We start from the raw sequence: 19,616 nt of genomic DNA, 5'->3' as shown, positions 1-19,616 counted from the left end.
ATGTATGTGTCTTCTCGGACCCTCCGAAATTTTCGCCCGTGCATGCAACGCGAAACCTTGCGTCTTAAGAAATCCACAGTTGCCAGTAGTACATTAGTTTTCAGTGTCCGTCGGATGTATTTATTTGTACATGCTCGTTGTACGTGTTTATTATTAAATAACAACAACAAAAAACAAACAAACAAGAATACTAATATAATTCTTAGTGGAAGCCGCCTACATATGAATCATCTTCCCTCCCATGTGTTTGACCAACCAAGAGGCGTCTTTCACAAAAGCATTGAGAAAATCTGCTTTTTTTTTCTTTTTTTTACCTGGGCCAAGGATAATGGGATGAAAGTGACCCACTTTTTCACATCTTTTCTCCGTCTCTCGTTTAACATATTCTACATATATTGTATGCGTAGAACGAGCGATTCACGTTGGACGGTTTCCCACAAGCGAAAATTCTTGCGCTATCCTTTTTTTCTCTTTAAAGAAAAAAAAAAATCTTATTAGAAGAGCTGTTTCTCTGAAGACTTTGCAGAGCGCGGGTCGATGCTCCAGTCAGCCGCGCGCGGGCTTCCCCTACTTCACACACACACACTCATACACATATATATACCACAATCAGTGTTTTGTTGTCTCGTGCGTGATATGTGACAAGGATATGTGTTCGAGAAGGAGTAATGGTTGAGTCTTCTTCCTTGCTGGACCCGGAACCGAACCGTGGAGGTGTTGGTCGGTGGTCAGTGTAGTAGAAGTGGTGCTCACTTTCTTCAACATTGTATTTTGTGTTAGTTTTGTGATTATTTTTTTAAAATCATAATTTGTCATGGCTGCTGGTGCGATCTTACTAGGAGCATTATTGTGGTTGTCACTGATATTATGTCAATTATGCCTCAGCGGATATGAACGGAGTCATAATAATACCCGTAAGTACAATATAATTACTAATTTGTAATTTATTACCTCAATTTGTAATTTACTTTAAAAGTTTATTTTAGTAGCAGGCACGCCTTTGTTAACGTGGTTTCGGGTTCTAATCCCGACGAAACAGTGCCAGATACAGAAGTGTTATGAGGCAAATTGGGGAGCTAACATTTCCTGGCAACTATATCCCAAAAGTACCAAAGAAGAACCTGACTGGTTGGTATTTGCGTCCTTTAATTGGTTGGATTTCGAGTTTACCATACATTTCAGCATCGAGGTTATAGACGACACAGGCCTATATTCTAAGGTGGAATCGTTCCGCCTTCACTGTAATGTATTCATATTTCAACGCTCTGCCACTAGGAATCGAACCCGTGACTCTGTACCAAACGTGCGCTTGCTAGCCACTAGACCAACGAGGAGGGCCATTTCTGTCCTTCGTCAGCAGCAAGAGTGCATTCGATACTGTCCCACCGGAAATTGAAGCCGAAATCCCATCCACCAAAGGCACAAGCTCTAGGCCAGCGTTTCCCAACCTTTTTCAACTTGCGGCACACTACGGGCGTTACTTGGATTCTCGCGGCACACTTATAGATATTATTTGTAAATGTAAAACACAGTGATATTTTTCTGTGATTATTGATCTCCTTCTCACAGAGAAGAAAGCTCTATCACGGTTTCTTCCCCGTGGTAAATCATTATGCTTATTTTTCATTCTAATTTAAAAATAGAAAACAACTGCAATGAAATATTGGGCTCAAGTTTTTAAAAATACGGTTGCTTTTTAAAAACTGTATCCAACCTTTTACTAAGAAGGAAGATTACTAAATAACGAACGAACAAACAAATCTCATTTACTCTTAAAACACAAATGTAGGTAATTTGTCGAAAGGATTGAATGATATTTTAAATTTTCAAGTTACGAAATAGTCTGCAACAATAAAGAAGCAATAATGGTCATATCAATGTCAACAAATACTTTTTTCAACATTAGAAATGTATAGAACAGTAACACGGTATGAAACTTAAAATTGTAGATTCATAGTAGAGGTTCATAGTAAAGTGAAATACAAATATACATTCTTCCCTACGTTTTACAATTTGATTGCTATAAGATTAATAATTTTGTTTCGATTCCTCGCGGCACACCAGTGGTCCATTCACGGCACACTTGTGTGCCGCGGTACACCGGTTGGGAAACGCTGCTCTAGGCGTTACACTAAGGGCTTAGGAATAAGGAATACAGTAGAAGTGCTGTAATAAGCACTAGAATAGAAGTTATACAAGTGTGAATAAATATATCATAATTATGACACATTAGAGGTTAAAGAGCTTACCCTCATAGCCCAGAGAAGTCATTCTGCGATATTGGGATGTCCATAGTACGCCCATTTTTCTCAGTGGATGTCCCGTATACATAATGTGGAAATCGAAATGTCCGGATCCAGAAACGGGACTTCCTATGGGATATTTTCGGGGTATTTGTAGGATAACCTTAAGACGATTTTTGGACATCCAAATGTTGTTTCGTAACAAACATATCTCATTGAAATCCAAGGGAAATCCTATTATTTATTGAAAAATAAGGTATCAAGAAATTTTAATTATGAAATATTAAACATCACTTCAAGTGTTAAAAACGTTATTAAAATAATTTTAGTAAATGCACTCGCCCATCACGAATTACAATCTTGCCAATATGGGAAATAACTTGGGTAGTCGTCTTTTCAAGGTCAGAAAGAAGGGGGGTCGTAGTGTTAAAAAAGTTTTAGATACACTGCTATGGATTGTCAATAACCATTTCGGAAGAATCAAAAGACAGCTTTAACTAAGATACTATGTAAGACACTGAACAGTAAACAATCTCATATTTTGAAATGAAAAGAAAATGAAATAACTTATTTGAGTTTAACGTACCATAATTATGCCCTTTAGACTAAGGGAGACGAGGATTAAAGCAAGTGAATGATGATTGATTGAACACTTGGTGGAACGTGAAAGTGGGAGGAAAGGGAGTAACCCGAAAAAACCCACGAGCACGATGTTGTCCGGAAATCGAACCAGGAACCCCATGCAGCATAGGTAAGCACTCTACCACTGAGTCACCGTAACTCCCTTATCTCTCATTTTGTACCTGCTCATAAACTCTTCTCGATTTTTCATTATTTTATTTATTTATTTATTTATTTATTTACTAGCTCAAGCATCTGTTGTTGTCCGGGAATAAAGAAGTGATGCAAAAACAATTCTGAATGTCATATAGTCTCTTCCATACTGTTACCTAAAAGTATATCAAAGAAACGACTTGTTTCACCTTTATTCGTATACATTACTCTATTTCTAAATACCCTCGGTTTCTTGCCTAGTGTTACCTAAAATTATGATTGGTGCAGAAACCTAGATGTACTGTATGTCAAACCTAGTCGCGCACCCATGCGAGGGGTCCACCGGGACGTGACTTCCCCCCCAAAATAACTTCGTAATTCGATATACATGTGTACACTTTCTTAATAACACTATACTTATTAAGCAGAAAAATTATTGATGTACCTTTGTACCCTGAAGCAATGGTTCTCAACTTTTTTTGGTCGACGGCGCACTTTACTGAACGTTTAGGACATTGCGACACATTTGTTTGATATTTTTATTATTATTATTATTGATAATAATAATAATAATACCTCTTATAATAGTAAAACCAATTAGTCCTAGTTTTTATAATGACTCTATATAGCACTGAGCATCATTGCTACCGCCGGAGGTGTTGACTGGTACAGTCCACAGCAAAAAACCTGCAACATGAGGTTGTAAGTTTATTGTGAAACTACGCCTAACAGCGCAGGAAATCAACGTAACGTCTAAGTGGAACCAATCAAGCCAGGAGAAACCTCGGCGTCTTCCCCTGCACACTTATTTTGTAGCAAAGGACTTCGTCGTTTCACAAAAAATACTTACATGCTCATGTTGCAGGTTTTTGCTGCGGACTGTACAGTCTGTCTCGATTTTAACTAAATATTATTAAATTCTTCATGATTTTTAAAATCTAAAATTTTGCGACACACCGTAGGAGACAGCGTGTGGCGCGACACAGCGGTTGAGAATTACTGGCCTAAAGATTTGATCTTAAACTTTATCTGCATTCTTGCTTTTCGTATGCTAAAAACAATCTAGTTCTATATATTTTGTGAGAATAAAGGTGACTACTTAACAATTACTTATAGTATTTTCGGGTGCAGAATAACTTCTATTTAATAACACAGATGTAATTATTGTCTTGTAGTATTAGAACCCCTCACACACAAAAAAAAAATTAAGAGTGGACGCGTGGTCACACCAATGGTGACACTTTGCATATGGGACAAACATATAAATATAGAGCTTTATACAGGGTGTTTCAAAACAACACAAACAACGATTGGGAGGTATCTCCTGACACCAAGATAAGGAAAAAAGTATAGACCAATCTGGGTGCACAAATCTTTCTTTCCGAGTTATAGGCTGCCGAAACATGAAAAACTGAACTTTAAAGGTCTATAGCTCCAAAACTATGGAATCTACCGTAGTTGGGTCAACACTTCACTTAGGAACTAGCATGTGTTCTATCCAAATATCCAAGTTACAGAATCCTGTAGTATTTCCACAACAATTTTTATAGAGCTAGTTGGTGAGTACTTCAAGTTGAATGTCCGTAGCCAAATTCCCTCTATAAAAATTGTTGCCTGAATACCTTAGGGTTCTGAAACTTGAATATTTGGATATAGCACATACTAGTTCCTAAGTGACGTCTTGACCCGACTACGCTAGGTCCCATAGTTTTGGAGCTATGAACCTTTAAAGTTCAGATTTGCGTGTTTTCGGCAGCCTATAACTCCGAAAGGAAGCATTTGTGTACCCAGGTTGGTCTATACTTTTTGTCTTATCTTGGTGTCTGGAATCACCTCCCAAACGTTGTCGGTGTTGTTTTGAAACACACTGTATATAAGATTTCCAGTACGTTGAACGTATTTGTATGCATATTATATTACAGTATTCTTTAAATTTGCGTTCTTAGACTGAAAACTGGGGATAAAACATTTAAGTACAATTATAAAAGCACTGAATTTTGGCGAGAAGTTATTTTCCGTTACATTGACTAATTTAATTCCTGCGCCGCGACTAAAATGTGACATGCATCTTAAAATGGAATTCGATGTCCGAGCCATTACACGGGTTTATGTCCGAGGCAGATCCACACCGAGAATTTTTTGTTGGGTGGGGTCCCAGCTTTGAGAAGGGGGAAGTACAATACTACAAGCCACTACCAAGGGCGCCCATGTTGTGGTTTCCAATGGGGGCAAGTACAAGCGACGTTTCAAATATACTTTCAAATTTTGCTCTAACTAATGTAAAAATGCTATTGGGTTTTCGATATTCTCAAGTACAATTTCCTCTTAGGGGGCAAGCACCCCACCTTGCCCCCCTGATGGGTGCCCTTGGCCACTACGTCTAAGTAGTATTGAAATGGTATTGTTCTTCACCCCCAAAACCGATAAGTAATTGTAAAATACTTCACCTGTATTTTCAGAAAAGAACGATAGAATTAGTTTATATATATATATATATATATATAAGAAAAGAAGTGCAAATAAAGTGTCTGGTCAAATTTTTACGCTACATCGATTATTTCCCTGCTAAATAAGTACAGTTTTATCGACAAAGTGTACAAATGTATGTAGAGTTAGGAAGTTGTTTGGTGTATCCGGATCAGCTGGACTCGGCGTGGGTGAACCCTTGGTTCGAGGCTAGCACTCTACTGGGAATCGAATCCAAGAACTTGAGTACACAAAGTTCATGCATTACCTGTTTGACCACGAATTAGCATTTAAAAATTTTCTTCATTGGAAGGACGGATCCAGAAAAAGTAAAGGGGAGATCTATCTAAAGCAAGAAACACTTATTACAGAGACTTGAAGAAAGATTTCAAATTATTTTTTGTAGAGTAAAGTTGAGAATTCTGGGGAAGAAATTATAACTCCCCCCCCCCCAAATTTTGCGTAGTTATAGCCATACGCTTGAGAATCCACTTACCTTCTTTACCTGAATGCTTCAGTTTTGATTTATTTCTAATTTGATAGATTGTAAGTAGTACGTACGAAGATGAAGTTTTCGGATTGGGCCACGCCAATGGTAGTAGTGCAAAAATAGAATGGGGATATACGTTTATGTTTTGATTTCAAGCAGACCATTAACAGGTACACGGAAAGATGTGCTTATCCTATTCCTAAAATTCAAGATAATTTAAATTAAGTGGTGGGAGCCAAATATTACGTAGTTTTAGATCTCAGTAATGCGTATCTACAATTAGAAGTGGATGAGAAGTCTACTAAATATTTGATAATTAACACTCCTTGGGGTCTTTTCCGGCAGTCAAGATTACCCTTTGGTTTAAATTGTTCGCCCCAAATTTTTCAACGTTTTATGGATCGAGTGGCCAGTATGTTGTTAAAGAAGTTTTATGTGTAAACAATATAGATGATTATGTCGTGAGTTTCGAGTTAAGTTTTGCATACGAATGATATTATGAATTGCAGTATAGTAAACTTGAAATTTAGTTATGGAATTACGAATATGGTTTGTGTTGTTTAAGAATGACTAGGGACAGAGAAAGAGAATAAATAATTATATGAAGAGCTCAAGTTCTGTGGTCTATCGTGTACAGAGAAAATGTAAGCCAGTTAAATGGAGTATAGACATATGTAAATAATAAACATATTGCTTTTACAATTTCATAGATAAAAATACTCATAGATAAATACTTAACCTGATAATGTGGTATTACCTGACCAGAATAGCAGTGCGGTTTTGGGAGGATGGCGCTGCTGTTGTGTTTACATCAGTTTCTTGGCAGGCGCGGCGGGACAGGGGAGCGGAGAGTTTCACTCTGCAGTGTATCCAACGGTTTTTAAAAGTTGCAGTTTGGATGTTATGCATAGCCTAATCTCTTTCCGCTTAATAAAGAACGCCATAAGTTATATGGTTGTAGTGAACCATTCCTGCAGTAAAGCAGATGTATTGTGAATAGTGATATATGAATGAAAATTACCAATTTAAGAACAACATAGCACAATTGACAATTCAGTGAGCTTCTACCGTGTATTAAGCAGATTGTATAAAAATTGATTACGTTTTATTCGATGTCATTATAAAACAGGAGCAGCCTGTAAAACGCTGCTCGCTAGTTTGTTCGCAAGTTAATATGGAGGGTGTATTTTTGTTGTAGGTTTTTTTGCTTGTTTCTTAAGATGTTCTGCAAATAACTTCAATAACTTTTGAAACTGTTTGTCTTAACTTGAGCTATAGGCGGATCCAGGCTGAATGTTTGGGGGGCGGTCGTTCGAAGTTAAATCAAGGTAAGAGTGTATTGCAAAAAAAAAATTTAAAAAAAAAATAGCTATTGTCTGCAATTTTTAGAACAGAAATGGCCACCTGCGATTTCGATGGTGGACATTTTTTTTGAGCAAGAACGCCAATGTAAGTAATTTTTTGCAGTTTATTGCTTTATTTGACTTCTGCATCGTAAAACAAAAAAGTAAGGCCTACCTATTTTAGATTTTATTTTACATTTATAATACAAAGGTGAAAATTCTTGGGTTTTATTTTTAAAATAAAAAATATCCCATTCTGGGGGAGGGGTAATCGCCCTGCCCCCTGGATCTGCCCCTGACTTGAGCATATGCGTGAAGTGGTTTATTACGAACAGGACAAAAAGAACTATGATAGATTGATTACAAGCAATCCGGTTAGAAACACTGCTGCTTGCATTTTAGTTCCAAAACCGGCCGCCCGCACTCGTTCGCTGGTCAGGTAATATCTAGGTTATCCTGAAAAATCCACAAGCACTGATTTATTCTCGGGGATGAGATTTTCTTGTACGATATTCTTGTAGAACTACTCAGTTGGTTTATTCATATTTCATAAATAAATGTTTCACTAATAACCTTACATCTATCCATGAGCAGGTTAAAGCATTGCTCATGAATAAATTCACAACTGACAGTTTACTATTAGAGGTGAGTTAATTTTTAAATATTTTTTCTCAAAAACGACTCTTGTTAATTTTTCGTTAATAATATTATAATCACATTTTAAGAAAAAAAAAAGTTGTCAAATGAGTCTCATGCGATTTTGTTGGTGTTTCACAAACAAATATTTAATTAATAACCCTTATGGTAGCTATCAAAACAATTTCTAAAGAATACTAACAGTATTCAATGAACTTAAAATGTTCGTTACTGAATTTTCTATTCTATGTCTGTGCGTACGTGCGTCTGTTATTTGCGAACTTTTCAATTTTGAGCCCTCCATTCGATAGGGCATCAAAAACTATCTAAAAGAAATTATGGAATTTTCCGCGCCACTCTTACCATTTCTGAGATATTGGCCAGAAAAGTTCTGATTTCGAAAGATTTAAGGAGCCATATCTCGGTAACCGTAAGTCATACACAGATCATATTGGTGTTGATCAATACCTAAAAGAATGGTGAGCATTTTGGAACCAAACAGTAATCGGTGGCCACTGGCTAATTGGCCACCATTCCCCAGACATTGGCCAACAAAATTCGGATTTCGAGATATTTAAGGAGTCATATCTTGGGAACCGAAAGTCATAGAAAGATGGTATTTTGCGAATTTTTCAATTTTGAGCCTTCTATTTTGAGTATGTCTTCGTAAAACAACATATCGTAGAACTCTTAAATAAAACATGTGAGAAAAAAATTAGTTCTCAAGGAGATTATAAATGGATCGATATATTACAAGAATTGTTTAATGAGTATAATAATAAAGTACATAGAGCAATTGGTATAAAACTTGTAGAAGGTAATAAGAAAAATTAATTCTTTTTAAGTTCGTTCTGGCAATGCTCTTGGAGCATTCTCAACTGGTTTACTTTTGGAGCTGAGTTTTCTTCGAACGAAGTTTTCCGAAAAGATATTTTCTTCGTAGTTCATAAATAAATGTTTCGGTAATAACTGCAATATAACATGGTTTATCTTAAGGACTTAGAGCCAGAAAGTTTTGAGCGTTTTCCCTGCCTTTTATTAGTGGTGGGCACAAAAACAATTTTTTCGGTGGTTTCAGAAAAACCGAAACCGGTTTTTGAAAATTTTCAAAAAAACGATTTCGGTTTTCTCCCAAACCGGTTCAGTTTTCGCCGGATTCGGTTTCGGTTTTCTTCAAAACCGGTTCCGTTTTTTTTCAAAATTTCTTCTATTTCTGACCAGAATAGTGTTTCGTTGTTCGGAAACCGAATCCGTTTCCACAGAAGTAGTTTTGTGTGTTTTCCAAAAGTTTTCACCAAAACCAGTTTTGGTGAAAACCGAAACTGGTTTCGGTGGATTTTGGAGAAAGTTTTGGAGAAACGAACGGATTTTGGAGAAAACCGTAACCGATTTCGGTGAGAAACCAAACCGGTTTTTGGAGGAAACCGAAACTGGTTTCGCTGAAAAACCGAACCGGTTTTGGAGAAAACAGAAATGTCGGTTTTTCGGGTTTCGGTTTTTCTAGAAACCGGTTTTCGGTTTTATTAAAAAAACCGGTTTTGCCCATCCCTACCTTTTATTTACTTACTTTACAATGGTGCTAATGCCATGAAACACGAAATTTAAGTCGAAATTTGTATAATGATGAATGCAATTACTAAAATCAAGTAAAACAATTTAAAGTAATGTAAACTTGTATAAAAAGCTAGGAATCATTTAAGTTTACTTAAAATTGTTTAAGCGATAAAGAAACTCCAAATTTCCAACAGTTAAATTCAGACAACTTTCGGTTTGAAAGTGATCTAATTACAACAGAAAATGAAATCTACTTTTTTTTTCAGAGAGATACGATGCAAAAAAAAATACATTTAATCAAAAATTACTACAGTAATCAAAATAATATCTAAAACAAATTTTCTACGGTGATGAAGACAATGAAATTTTCTATGATGATCACAACATACTTAAATCTAAATAAAATTTTCCATAACTGTCATCATAAAATACTTAAATTGAAATCAAATTTTCTATGATGATAATAAAACACTTAAAAATAAATGAATTTTCCTATGGCGTTAATAAAAATTTAAATAACATTTCCTATGATGAGGATATAACACATTTAAATTAAATTCCCTATGATGATTATAAACTAGTTAAATTTAGATAAAGTTTCCGATAATAATCTTAAAATACTTAAAATTTAATTGAAATTTCCTGTGATGATCATAAAATACCTAAGAATAAAGGAATTTTCTTCTGATGTTCCTAAAACATTTGATTTTAAATTAAATTTCCAATGACAATCATACAATACTTTAAAAAATGAATTTTCTTATGATGATCATTAAATGCTTAAATTTAATTAAAATTTGCTAAAATGATGATACAACACTTAAATTCAGTTAAAAGTTCTTATAATGGTGACACGATACTTAAGTTTAAATAATATTTTCTATAGTGTTCATACAATACTTATTTTTAGATAAAATCTGGATTCAGGCAATAAAATTTAAAGAGAGCTCCCCAATTTGCGACAGATAAGAGAAACACCAAGAACTGGGTGGAGCTGAAACATCACACATTCTAGTCCCGAACCAAGTAGGGTGCCGTAGAAAACCATGCAACGAACGTAGAAACCCGTCTGTATGACACGAACGTTCCCACGTGATAGTGACGTAGCTACTGATAGTGCACGTAGCAACATCTATTAGCGTCAGCCAAACAACTGATAACGCAAGTAGCAACATCTATTAGCGTAAGCCAAACAACTGATAATGCAAGTAGCGATATCTATTAGCGTCCGACAAACAACTGATAGCACACGTAGCGACATCTATTAGCGAAAGCCAAACAACTAATAATGCAAGTAGCGACATCTATTAGCGCCAGACAAACAACTGATAACGCAAGTAGCGACATCTATTAGCTAAAGCCAAACAACTAATAATGCAAGTAGCGACATCTATTAGCGTCAGACAAACTGATAGCACACGTAGCGACATCTATTAGCGAAAGCCAAACAACTAATAATGCAAGTAGCGACATCTATTAGCGCCAGACAAACAACTGATAACGCAAGTAGCGACATCTATTAGCGTAAGCCAAACAACTGATAATGCAAGTAGCGACATCTATTAGCGTCATACAAACAACTGATAGCGCACGTAGCGACATCTATTAGCGTGACTGTTATAGTATTAGGAGTTGGCGTGACTCACTGAGACATTTACGGTTTATTATAAGGAATCTCATTGTGCTCTTTGATTTTCTGCAGCCAACATTACAAAACTCTTCACCAAGGTTGTATAACTTTTCAGGATAGCGTGATGCACAGACTGACATTTTTCTTTTTTACAACCAGAATTTCTTACTACGATCAGACAATATTCGTATCTAAAATCATATCTCCTTGGATTCAGATAAAATTTCTACAGTATTTAAGTTCAAATAAAATTCATTAGCGTGCAGACAATATCTAAACTCAAATAACATTTTCTATGGTGATTCAAAAAATGCTTATACTGTTAAGAAGATTTACAATATTCACACGTAGGACTTAAATAAAATATAAAAATTTGCGCAGAAATAGTTCGTATTTAAGTAATATTTCGTATAGTAAGAGAGTTCTTAAATACAAAGTAATTTTTCTATACTTAAAACTAGAAATACAATTCACTGAACAAGGTCGGCGCTAGAAGTTTTGCCGCCCTGGGCGGTACTTTCACATGCCGTTCTTTTATTATTTTCTTTCTCAAAATTTTTGGACCTGTATTCTTTTCTTTTTCAAATTTTGCCGCCTATCAGACTTGCCGCCCTGGGCGATGGCACGGCTCGACCCCCCCCGCGCCGGCCCTGTCACTGAAGAAAGCAAAGTTTATTTTAAAATTATAAATGTGTAACAACTGGACTCAACATGTTGACTTCATCAGACACTGGAGAAAACAGTTACACAGTTATCATACGTAGTTCGTATCACGGATGTTAAATATACCACATAAAATTTCTATCATAGCAAAAAGAAACGGCAAATACAATATTTCACTGTCAGTTACTATACAGGGTGTTTCAAAACAACACCGACAACGTTTGAGAGGTGATTCCTGACACGAAGATAAGACAAAAAGTATAGACTAACCTGGGTGCACAAATGCTTCCTTTCGGAGTTATAGGCTGTCGAAAACATGAAGAAATGAACCTTAAAGGTCCGTAGCTCCTAAACTGTGGAATTTATCATAGTCGGGTGAAGACTATTTAGGAACTAATACGTGCGCTATCCAAAAATACGTGTTTCAGAATCCTGCGGTACTCATGCAACAATTTTTTATAGAGAGAGTTTGGCTACTGGCATATAATTTGAAATACTCACCAACTACCTCCATAAAAATTGTTGCGGAAGTACCACAGGACTCTGAAACATGGATATTTGGATAGGGCACATACTAGTTGCTAAGTGAAGTTTTGACCCGACTATGGTAGCTCCCGTAGTATTGAAACTATGGACTTCCTTTCTTCATGTTTCCGGCAGCCTATAACTCCGAAAGGAAACATTTGTGCATCCAGATTGTCTATACTTTTTGGTCTTATCTTGGTGTCAGGAATTATCTCCCAAACGTTGTCGGTGTTGTTTTGAAATAACCTGTATATATTTCTGATACATTAGGCGATGGCCTCGATGTTGAAATAATACGCTAACGCTGGTAGACAAATTGATTGGTTTAATATCATCATTTATTGCTCTGAACCATAGATACATGGAATAGCAGGTCTTGATAGATTTTTTTTTTTTTTTAAATAAATACACGTATAAGAAACCAACTGTTTCTACACGTAATACCAAAATAAATTTATATATATATAATTGGATCTTCATATTACTGTGCATATTGACATTATGCGCTTTAAGTTGTTTTAATGTGATTTATTCTCACAATTCTCACAAGCAGTATCATTGGAAATTAAAAGAACACATTTGAACTTAGTTTAGTAACAGCATTTAGCAGAGATGCACAGAAAAAGAAAAAAATGAAAAAGAAAAAGAAAAAAAGAAAAAGAAAAACAGACTTTTTAAACGGTTTTTTTTCTTGGAAAGTTTTGTTCTTTTTGAGCATATTTGGTTCTTTTTGACACCAGAAGTTAATGAGGAAATGACTGTGTGTTTTACCTTTCTTTTCCCATTGTAACAAGAACAATCATTTAATTTCTGCATACTGAGGTGAAAAATATGCGAAGTTCAATAACCAAGGAGAATCGATCACCTGATAGGAAAATGGGACACCATAAGATGTAAAAGATCAAATATTGACACCACAAGTTATAAAGGATTAAATATATTGACACCATGAGTTATAAAGAATCAACTATATTGACATCATAAGGTATAAAGGAAAGGATCAAATATACTGATAACATAAGTTATAAAGGATCAAATATATTTACACCATAAGTTATGTAGGATCAAATATATTGACAGTACAAGTTATAAATGATCAAATATATTGACAGCGTAAGTTATAAAGAATAAAAATATATTTACACGATAAGTTATATCAAATATATTGACATCATAAGGATAAAGGAAAGGATAAAAAATATTGATAGCATAAGTTATAAAGAATCAAATACTGTATATTGACACCATAAGTTATAAAGGATCAAATATATTTACACCATAAGTTATGTAGGATCAAATATATTGACACTACAAGTTATAAATGATCAAATATATTGACACCGTAAGTTATAAAGAATAAAAATATATTTACACCATAAGTTATAAAGAATAAAATATATTGACATCATAAGGATAAAGGAAAGGATCAAGAATATTGATAGCATAAGTTATAAAGAATCAAATACTGTATATTGACACCATAAGCTATAAAGGATCAAATATATTTACATCATAAGTTATGTAGGATCAAATATATTGACACTACAAGTTATAAATGATCAAATATATTGACACCGTAAGTTATAAAGAATAAAAATATATTTACACCATAAGTTATGTAGGATAAAATATATTGACACTACAAGTTATAAAGAATCAAATATATTGACATCATAAGGTATAAAGGAAAGGACCAAAAATATTGATAGCATAAGTTATAAAGGATCAAATACTGTATATTGACACCATAAGTTATAAAGGATCAAATATATTTACACCATAAGTTATGTAGGATCAAATATATTGACATCATAAGGTATAAAGGAAAGGATCAAATATATTGATAACATAAGTTATAAAGGATCAAACATATTTACACCATAAGTTATGTAGGATCAAATATATTGATAGTACAAGTTATAAATGATCAAATATATTGACAGCGTAAGTTATAAAGAATAAAAATATATTTACACCATAAGTTATAAAGAATCAAATATATTGACATCATAAGGATAAAGGAAAGGATAAAACATATTGATAGCATAAGTTATAAAGAATCAAATACTGTATATTGACACCATAAGTTATAAAGGATCAAATATATTTACACCATAAGTTATGTAGGATCAAATATATTGACAGTACAAGTTATAAAATATCAAATATATTGACACCGTAAGTTATAAAGAATAAAAATATATTTACACCATAAGTTATAAAGAATCAAATATATTGACACGATATAAAAAGTTCTGCAATTAATGAAGTTTTACTACCGTTAGTATGACATCATACGAAAATGGTCGTGGCTTTAAATTTGTAAACTAAGCTAATATTAGTTGAATATGATGTTAGCTATTCTATCACATCATCTGAAGCTCACAATAAATTGTTTTCCGAACGGAGAACGAGATGTAAACGAAACTCTATATCAAAACAAATATGGGTTTGTGTCTGTTTCTTCGATTATGATATTCTTTTTATAACTGCCAATTTGAATTTAGGCAATCCGTACAATACACATGACAAGATTTATAACTTTCAAGAGCTTGAAAAGGTAGTTGGCAACCAACATGATGAGCTAGACAGTATGATGTCACTATATACAGTCGTAGGAAATGCAAATGGTCCATTCTTAACAGTTTCAATTCTTTATTTCATGAGCAAACCATGGCCAGTTGAAATTTCTTTTCTTTTCTTTTCTTTTTTAAATATTGTTTTAGCTATATTTGTACTAGCATATGATGTATTGATTATCCGCCATTTTGTATATATCTGGTTGTAGGCTACGTCACAAGGAAAAATACATTATGATCTCATCCAAATGTACAAAAATCTATCATATTACTTCTTTCTTTAAAAATCTTTTTAGAAAATGAAACAAAATAAGATAAAAAAGAAACAAACATGCAGAACAAGAAGAGAAAGTAGATTTTCTGTTACATTTTTTAAAGCAAAAAAGAAGAAAGTATGAAACACGAATTGAAAACAAATAAACAAAAAGAAATATTTATAAAAAAAAAACAAATTACCACGATTTTTCATACGCATGTCTGGTATATTGCATAGTTGTAGTGTATGAAAAGAGATTGCGGAAAACCACAGTAAAGAAAAGAATTTTTAAGAAAGAAGAAGAAGACGAAGAAACTTGTTTAGTAATCTAAAACTGCAATAAAATACAAGTTATAAAAGGTTAGAGTTTTATTACGCGTTTGATTGAGAAGGAATAACTTCCGTGAACAGCTTTTGTAAAGAGGCGAGGAGTGCAACGCTAAAAGAAAATTACAACGTATTTTGCTTCAGTTTAAGATATTATTCGTATGCTTCTTAACAAAATATACAATTAAACACAACAGCAGAAGCTATCTTAGGGCAAACTTGGTTATCAGTGTAGGACATTGTGGAAAAAAAAGTTTTAGCTGGTCATTTAGTATGTTGTGTAAGGTGTAAAGTAACCTTCAACCAATCAAAGTAGCCTACAATTACTGAAGATAATGTCTAACTTTAAAAAGTCATAAATAATGTAACATATTAATATGAGAGATATTAATGTTAACCGTATTAATGTAAATATTTTTCGTCTCCTGAGAGCGATGAGTGATTGGCTGTTACTGCCCGCTCTACTTGATTATATGACAAAGGTTGAAGGCTGGATGAAAATAGTCTAAAATGCGATGTTTCAGGAGTTCTACTTCAAAATCCATTAGTACTCGCTTGATGTTTAAACAGCGTATTATAAAATAAGTCAATTTTAATAAAATTCCTTGTATCAATGTCTAAAAACATTATTTGAGACTGATGTACGTATGAATATTTGGGTAGGCTTGGCTTTGTGGCCTTAATGGACTCTATACGTTCCTGCCTATGACCGAAGTCAACCTTCGACCATTGTTTTTACTTTTTCATCGGTGTCAAACCGTTGACCGGGGAGAACTGCTTCCGGTAGGTGAACAGATTATAATCACTCGGCGTAAGGTCCGGGCTTTACGCTAGCACCTATCCAAAAGATCTGAATAACTCTTGAGTTTGAGCAATAGAATGAGGGCGTGCATTGTTATGCAGCAACAAAACACCAGATGAGAGTAGGGCCATGGCGCTTATTCTGTATAGCACGTCGAAGCATTTTTAAGGTCGCGCAGTACGCAGCTGAGATGATGGTTGTTCCTCGTGGCATAAACTCGACTAACAAGCCATTACGGCAATCCCAGATTACGGTAGCCATAATCTTGCGTGTAAATATTGTCTGTTTGGATTTCACTTTGATAGGTGATGTCGTATGTTGTCATTCCATTGATTGTCGTTTTCATGATGGTCATTTGAGAAACCCATGTTTCGTTCCCTGTGACAATATGATCCAACACTTCATCTCCTTCCTCATTGTATCGGGTCAGAAAGGTTAAGTCAAGCCACTCTGGGAACCCATCGCGTGCACAGTTTTCGAAACAGGTTTCAGAAACAATGACTACAGCAGTGACTGTGAAACGCGTGTAAATTCCATCAATAACGTGGAAATCGTGAAACACCAATTTCAATGAATTTTTATAAATATGGAACTTATTCGATCAATCAGCGTGATAGATGTGAGTAAAATGGGGAAGAACAGCGATATATCAGAGTTTGATAGGGACCAGATTGTGCTGGGTGGGGACGAGTATCTCGAAAAGAGTATGACTTTGTCTGGCATTCGCGCGTTGCTGTCGTTAGTGTCTTAAAAGGGTAGAAAGGTACAGTGAAACCAGCACCAAACCACAAGACATGGGTCGGCCACCATTCATTGAAGATGACCTCACTTCATTGAAGATGTCGGACGTCGTAGAGTGTCGAGGTTAGTAAAACAGGGTAAGGCACTAATTGTGGCACAATTAACAGCAGACTTTAACAGTAGACAAAGTACGAATGTATTTAAGCACACAGTTCACTTTTACTATACCATATGGCCCTCCGCTGCCGAGGTCTCACACGTGTATCAGCACTGCACATCGATAACTACTGGAATGGGCACGTGCCCATTGTCGTTGGACTCCAGAGCACTGGCACAATGCTGCATGGTCCAATGAATCACAAAACTGCCTCACGACATCAATGCCGGGATCAGAATCCAACGTTCTTCAGGAAAACAACTGATCGAAAAGTGCGCAGTAGAACGATGGCAGAGCATTGGTGGCTCAATATGTTTTGGAGAATCTTCGTCTTTTATAGGGAAGGTAGTGTGTGTGTGTGGAAGGTATACGGGTTATATCTGTCGGCAGATCATGGCTGATCATGTGCACTCATTCATATCGGCCATATTTCCAGCTAGAAATGACATCTTTTAGCAGGACTACGCTCCCTGGCACGAGACCAACGTTGTATCCCAGTGGTGCTAAGAGCACAGTGATGAATTTCCGTTTCTACAATGGTCCCCAAACTCACCCGATCTTTACCCAGTTGAATGTTTTTGGAATGTGATTGAACTCCAGATCTGAGTTAATCGACCGCTCCGCGGAATTTACAGGAATCAAGTGACTTGTGTGCGTGCAGATGTGTGCTATGCCTCTAGCCGCCTACTAAGGTGTCATTGCTTCCACACAAAACCACATTGCTACTGCTGTTCTGTGGGACAAAGGTAGACATACAAAATATTGGATAGGTGGCCATGTTTTATCTGGTCAGTATGTGCGTGTGTCAATACTCCGTACTTTACGAAATCCAACTAGGTCAGATCTATTTTGAAGGGAGAATGATGTATTTAAAAAAACATACAAGGGAAAGTGAAAAAAAGGAGAAATGTTTACCTTAATTTTGCAATTAGAATTAACTGGCCACTTGGACAACACCGGAATGAATTATTCTGTTACGTTGTGCTTTGTAAGCTTATAATTCTTAGCTTAAACAGGTAAATATTTACATTCTGTATGTAAAGGTTTTCTTTTTTTGTTGGTCTTCTAGAGGGCGGTTCTTTACTGTCCAGTTTAAGTAAATTTGTTTTTCTTTGTCTTTGTGGGTCACTGTAATTGGCAACATATTTAGAACGTTGAAGTTTGAATGTTCTTTTATACCGCATTCGACTTTGCCCTCGTAGACAAAAATAAATAAATAAATAATAGGAGAAACACTATATTTTGTTTAAGTAACAGTTGTTTCTTTTTTTTTTTTTTTTAAAAAAAAGCAACTAAAAAGATCTGTCCCGTCTCTCAATTAGGACTTTCTGAATCGAGAATTATGTTTACAACGAGCCGAGCCGAGACCACAAATAAGGTTTCTCGTCTTGTCTCGCAAATTTGGTAGCAATTTCGTATCGTCTTGATTCTAGATAAACATTCCTCGTTTCGTTTCGTAAATCATGTACAAAATGTATGTCCTGATTTTTTTTCTTATTTTCGTCCAGAAGCTTCAGAATCTTTCTGGGCCACGAGAGTTGAGTTGAGTTGATTTTGAGTTTAACGTCCCGTTCAGCAGCGAGGCTATATGAGACGTGGACCTTCTGATTAACGTGGAATCCGAGCCACATGAGCTCCCGCCGCTCCCCCGAGCCACACGAGAGGTCCACGTAGAATATGATATCACAATACTTAGAACATATTTATTTTTATTGGAGTTTATTGTGTAATAAGTTACATATCTTTAAACGTTGATAGATGTTCATTATTGTGTTCATATAATCACTATCAATTTACAGTTACGTTACACAAAAGGAATATTTGAGAAGACTTGCGTCAATTGCCTACGGAACTTGAAAATTTTATCGTCTCAATTACGAGAGACGAGAATTGTAATATTTTTTTTTTTTGTCTCGTCTTGAAATTGAAAAGGTATGTCTCGTCTCGATTACAACGATATTGTATATCTGATATCTGTGAATTACTTCCATTTTTAATTGTAGCTATTTTGGTCAACGGTGCTTAAAAGTGCACAATCTGTTGTGAAGAAGAAGAAGAAGAAAGTGTAGAATATAAGTTGAGATAGATAGATATTTATATAATGATAGTTACAGTTTCGTGTTCTATGACAACAAAAAGTTTTTCATGGAGATTTGAGAATAAAATTAAGTTGTGCTGTGTATAATTTTAATGTGTGATAATAGATGGTTCTTGCAAAATATATATAAAAAACTAAATGTGCTAATGGTGGTGTGTTATTTATTTTAATCTTCGAACTGGGTAATATAAAATATAACGAAAATCTCGTTATATGATTTGCGTCTCATTTTCTATATCATAAATTTCTCAGCTTGTAGTTATGCTCTGTCACTGAGCCCAGACCTGTATTTAGGTAAGTGCTATTCTGTACTCGAGCACAGGGTGTTAGAC

General features: G+C 35.1%; 1 protein-coding gene across 1 annotated transcript in view; it reads left to right on the top strand.

Annotated features, from left to right (window-relative positions):
• Positions 1-412: 412 nt before the first annotated feature.
• The window catches only part of LOC145661950 (neuropilin-2-like), a 100,949-nt gene continuing 81,745 nt past the window's right edge, over positions 413-19,616 (top strand). Inside the window, exon 1 of the mRNA XM_081727299.1 lies at positions 413-914. Within this exon, the coding sequence (XP_081583425.1) occupies positions 815-914 (100 nt within the window). The 5' untranslated portion in view covers positions 413-814. The remainder of the gene's footprint in view (positions 915-19,616) is intronic.

Source organism: Thermobia domestica, chromosome 10 (assembly GCF_964235325.1).
Source record: "Thermobia domestica chromosome 10, izTheDome1.hap1.1, whole genome shotgun sequence".
Classification (NCBI taxonomy): Eukaryota; Metazoa; Arthropoda; class Insecta; order Zygentoma; family Lepismatidae; genus Thermobia; species Thermobia domestica.
The sequence above is the reverse complement of the archived record's forward strand: the minus strand, read 5'-3'. Positions and strand labels throughout refer to the sequence as shown.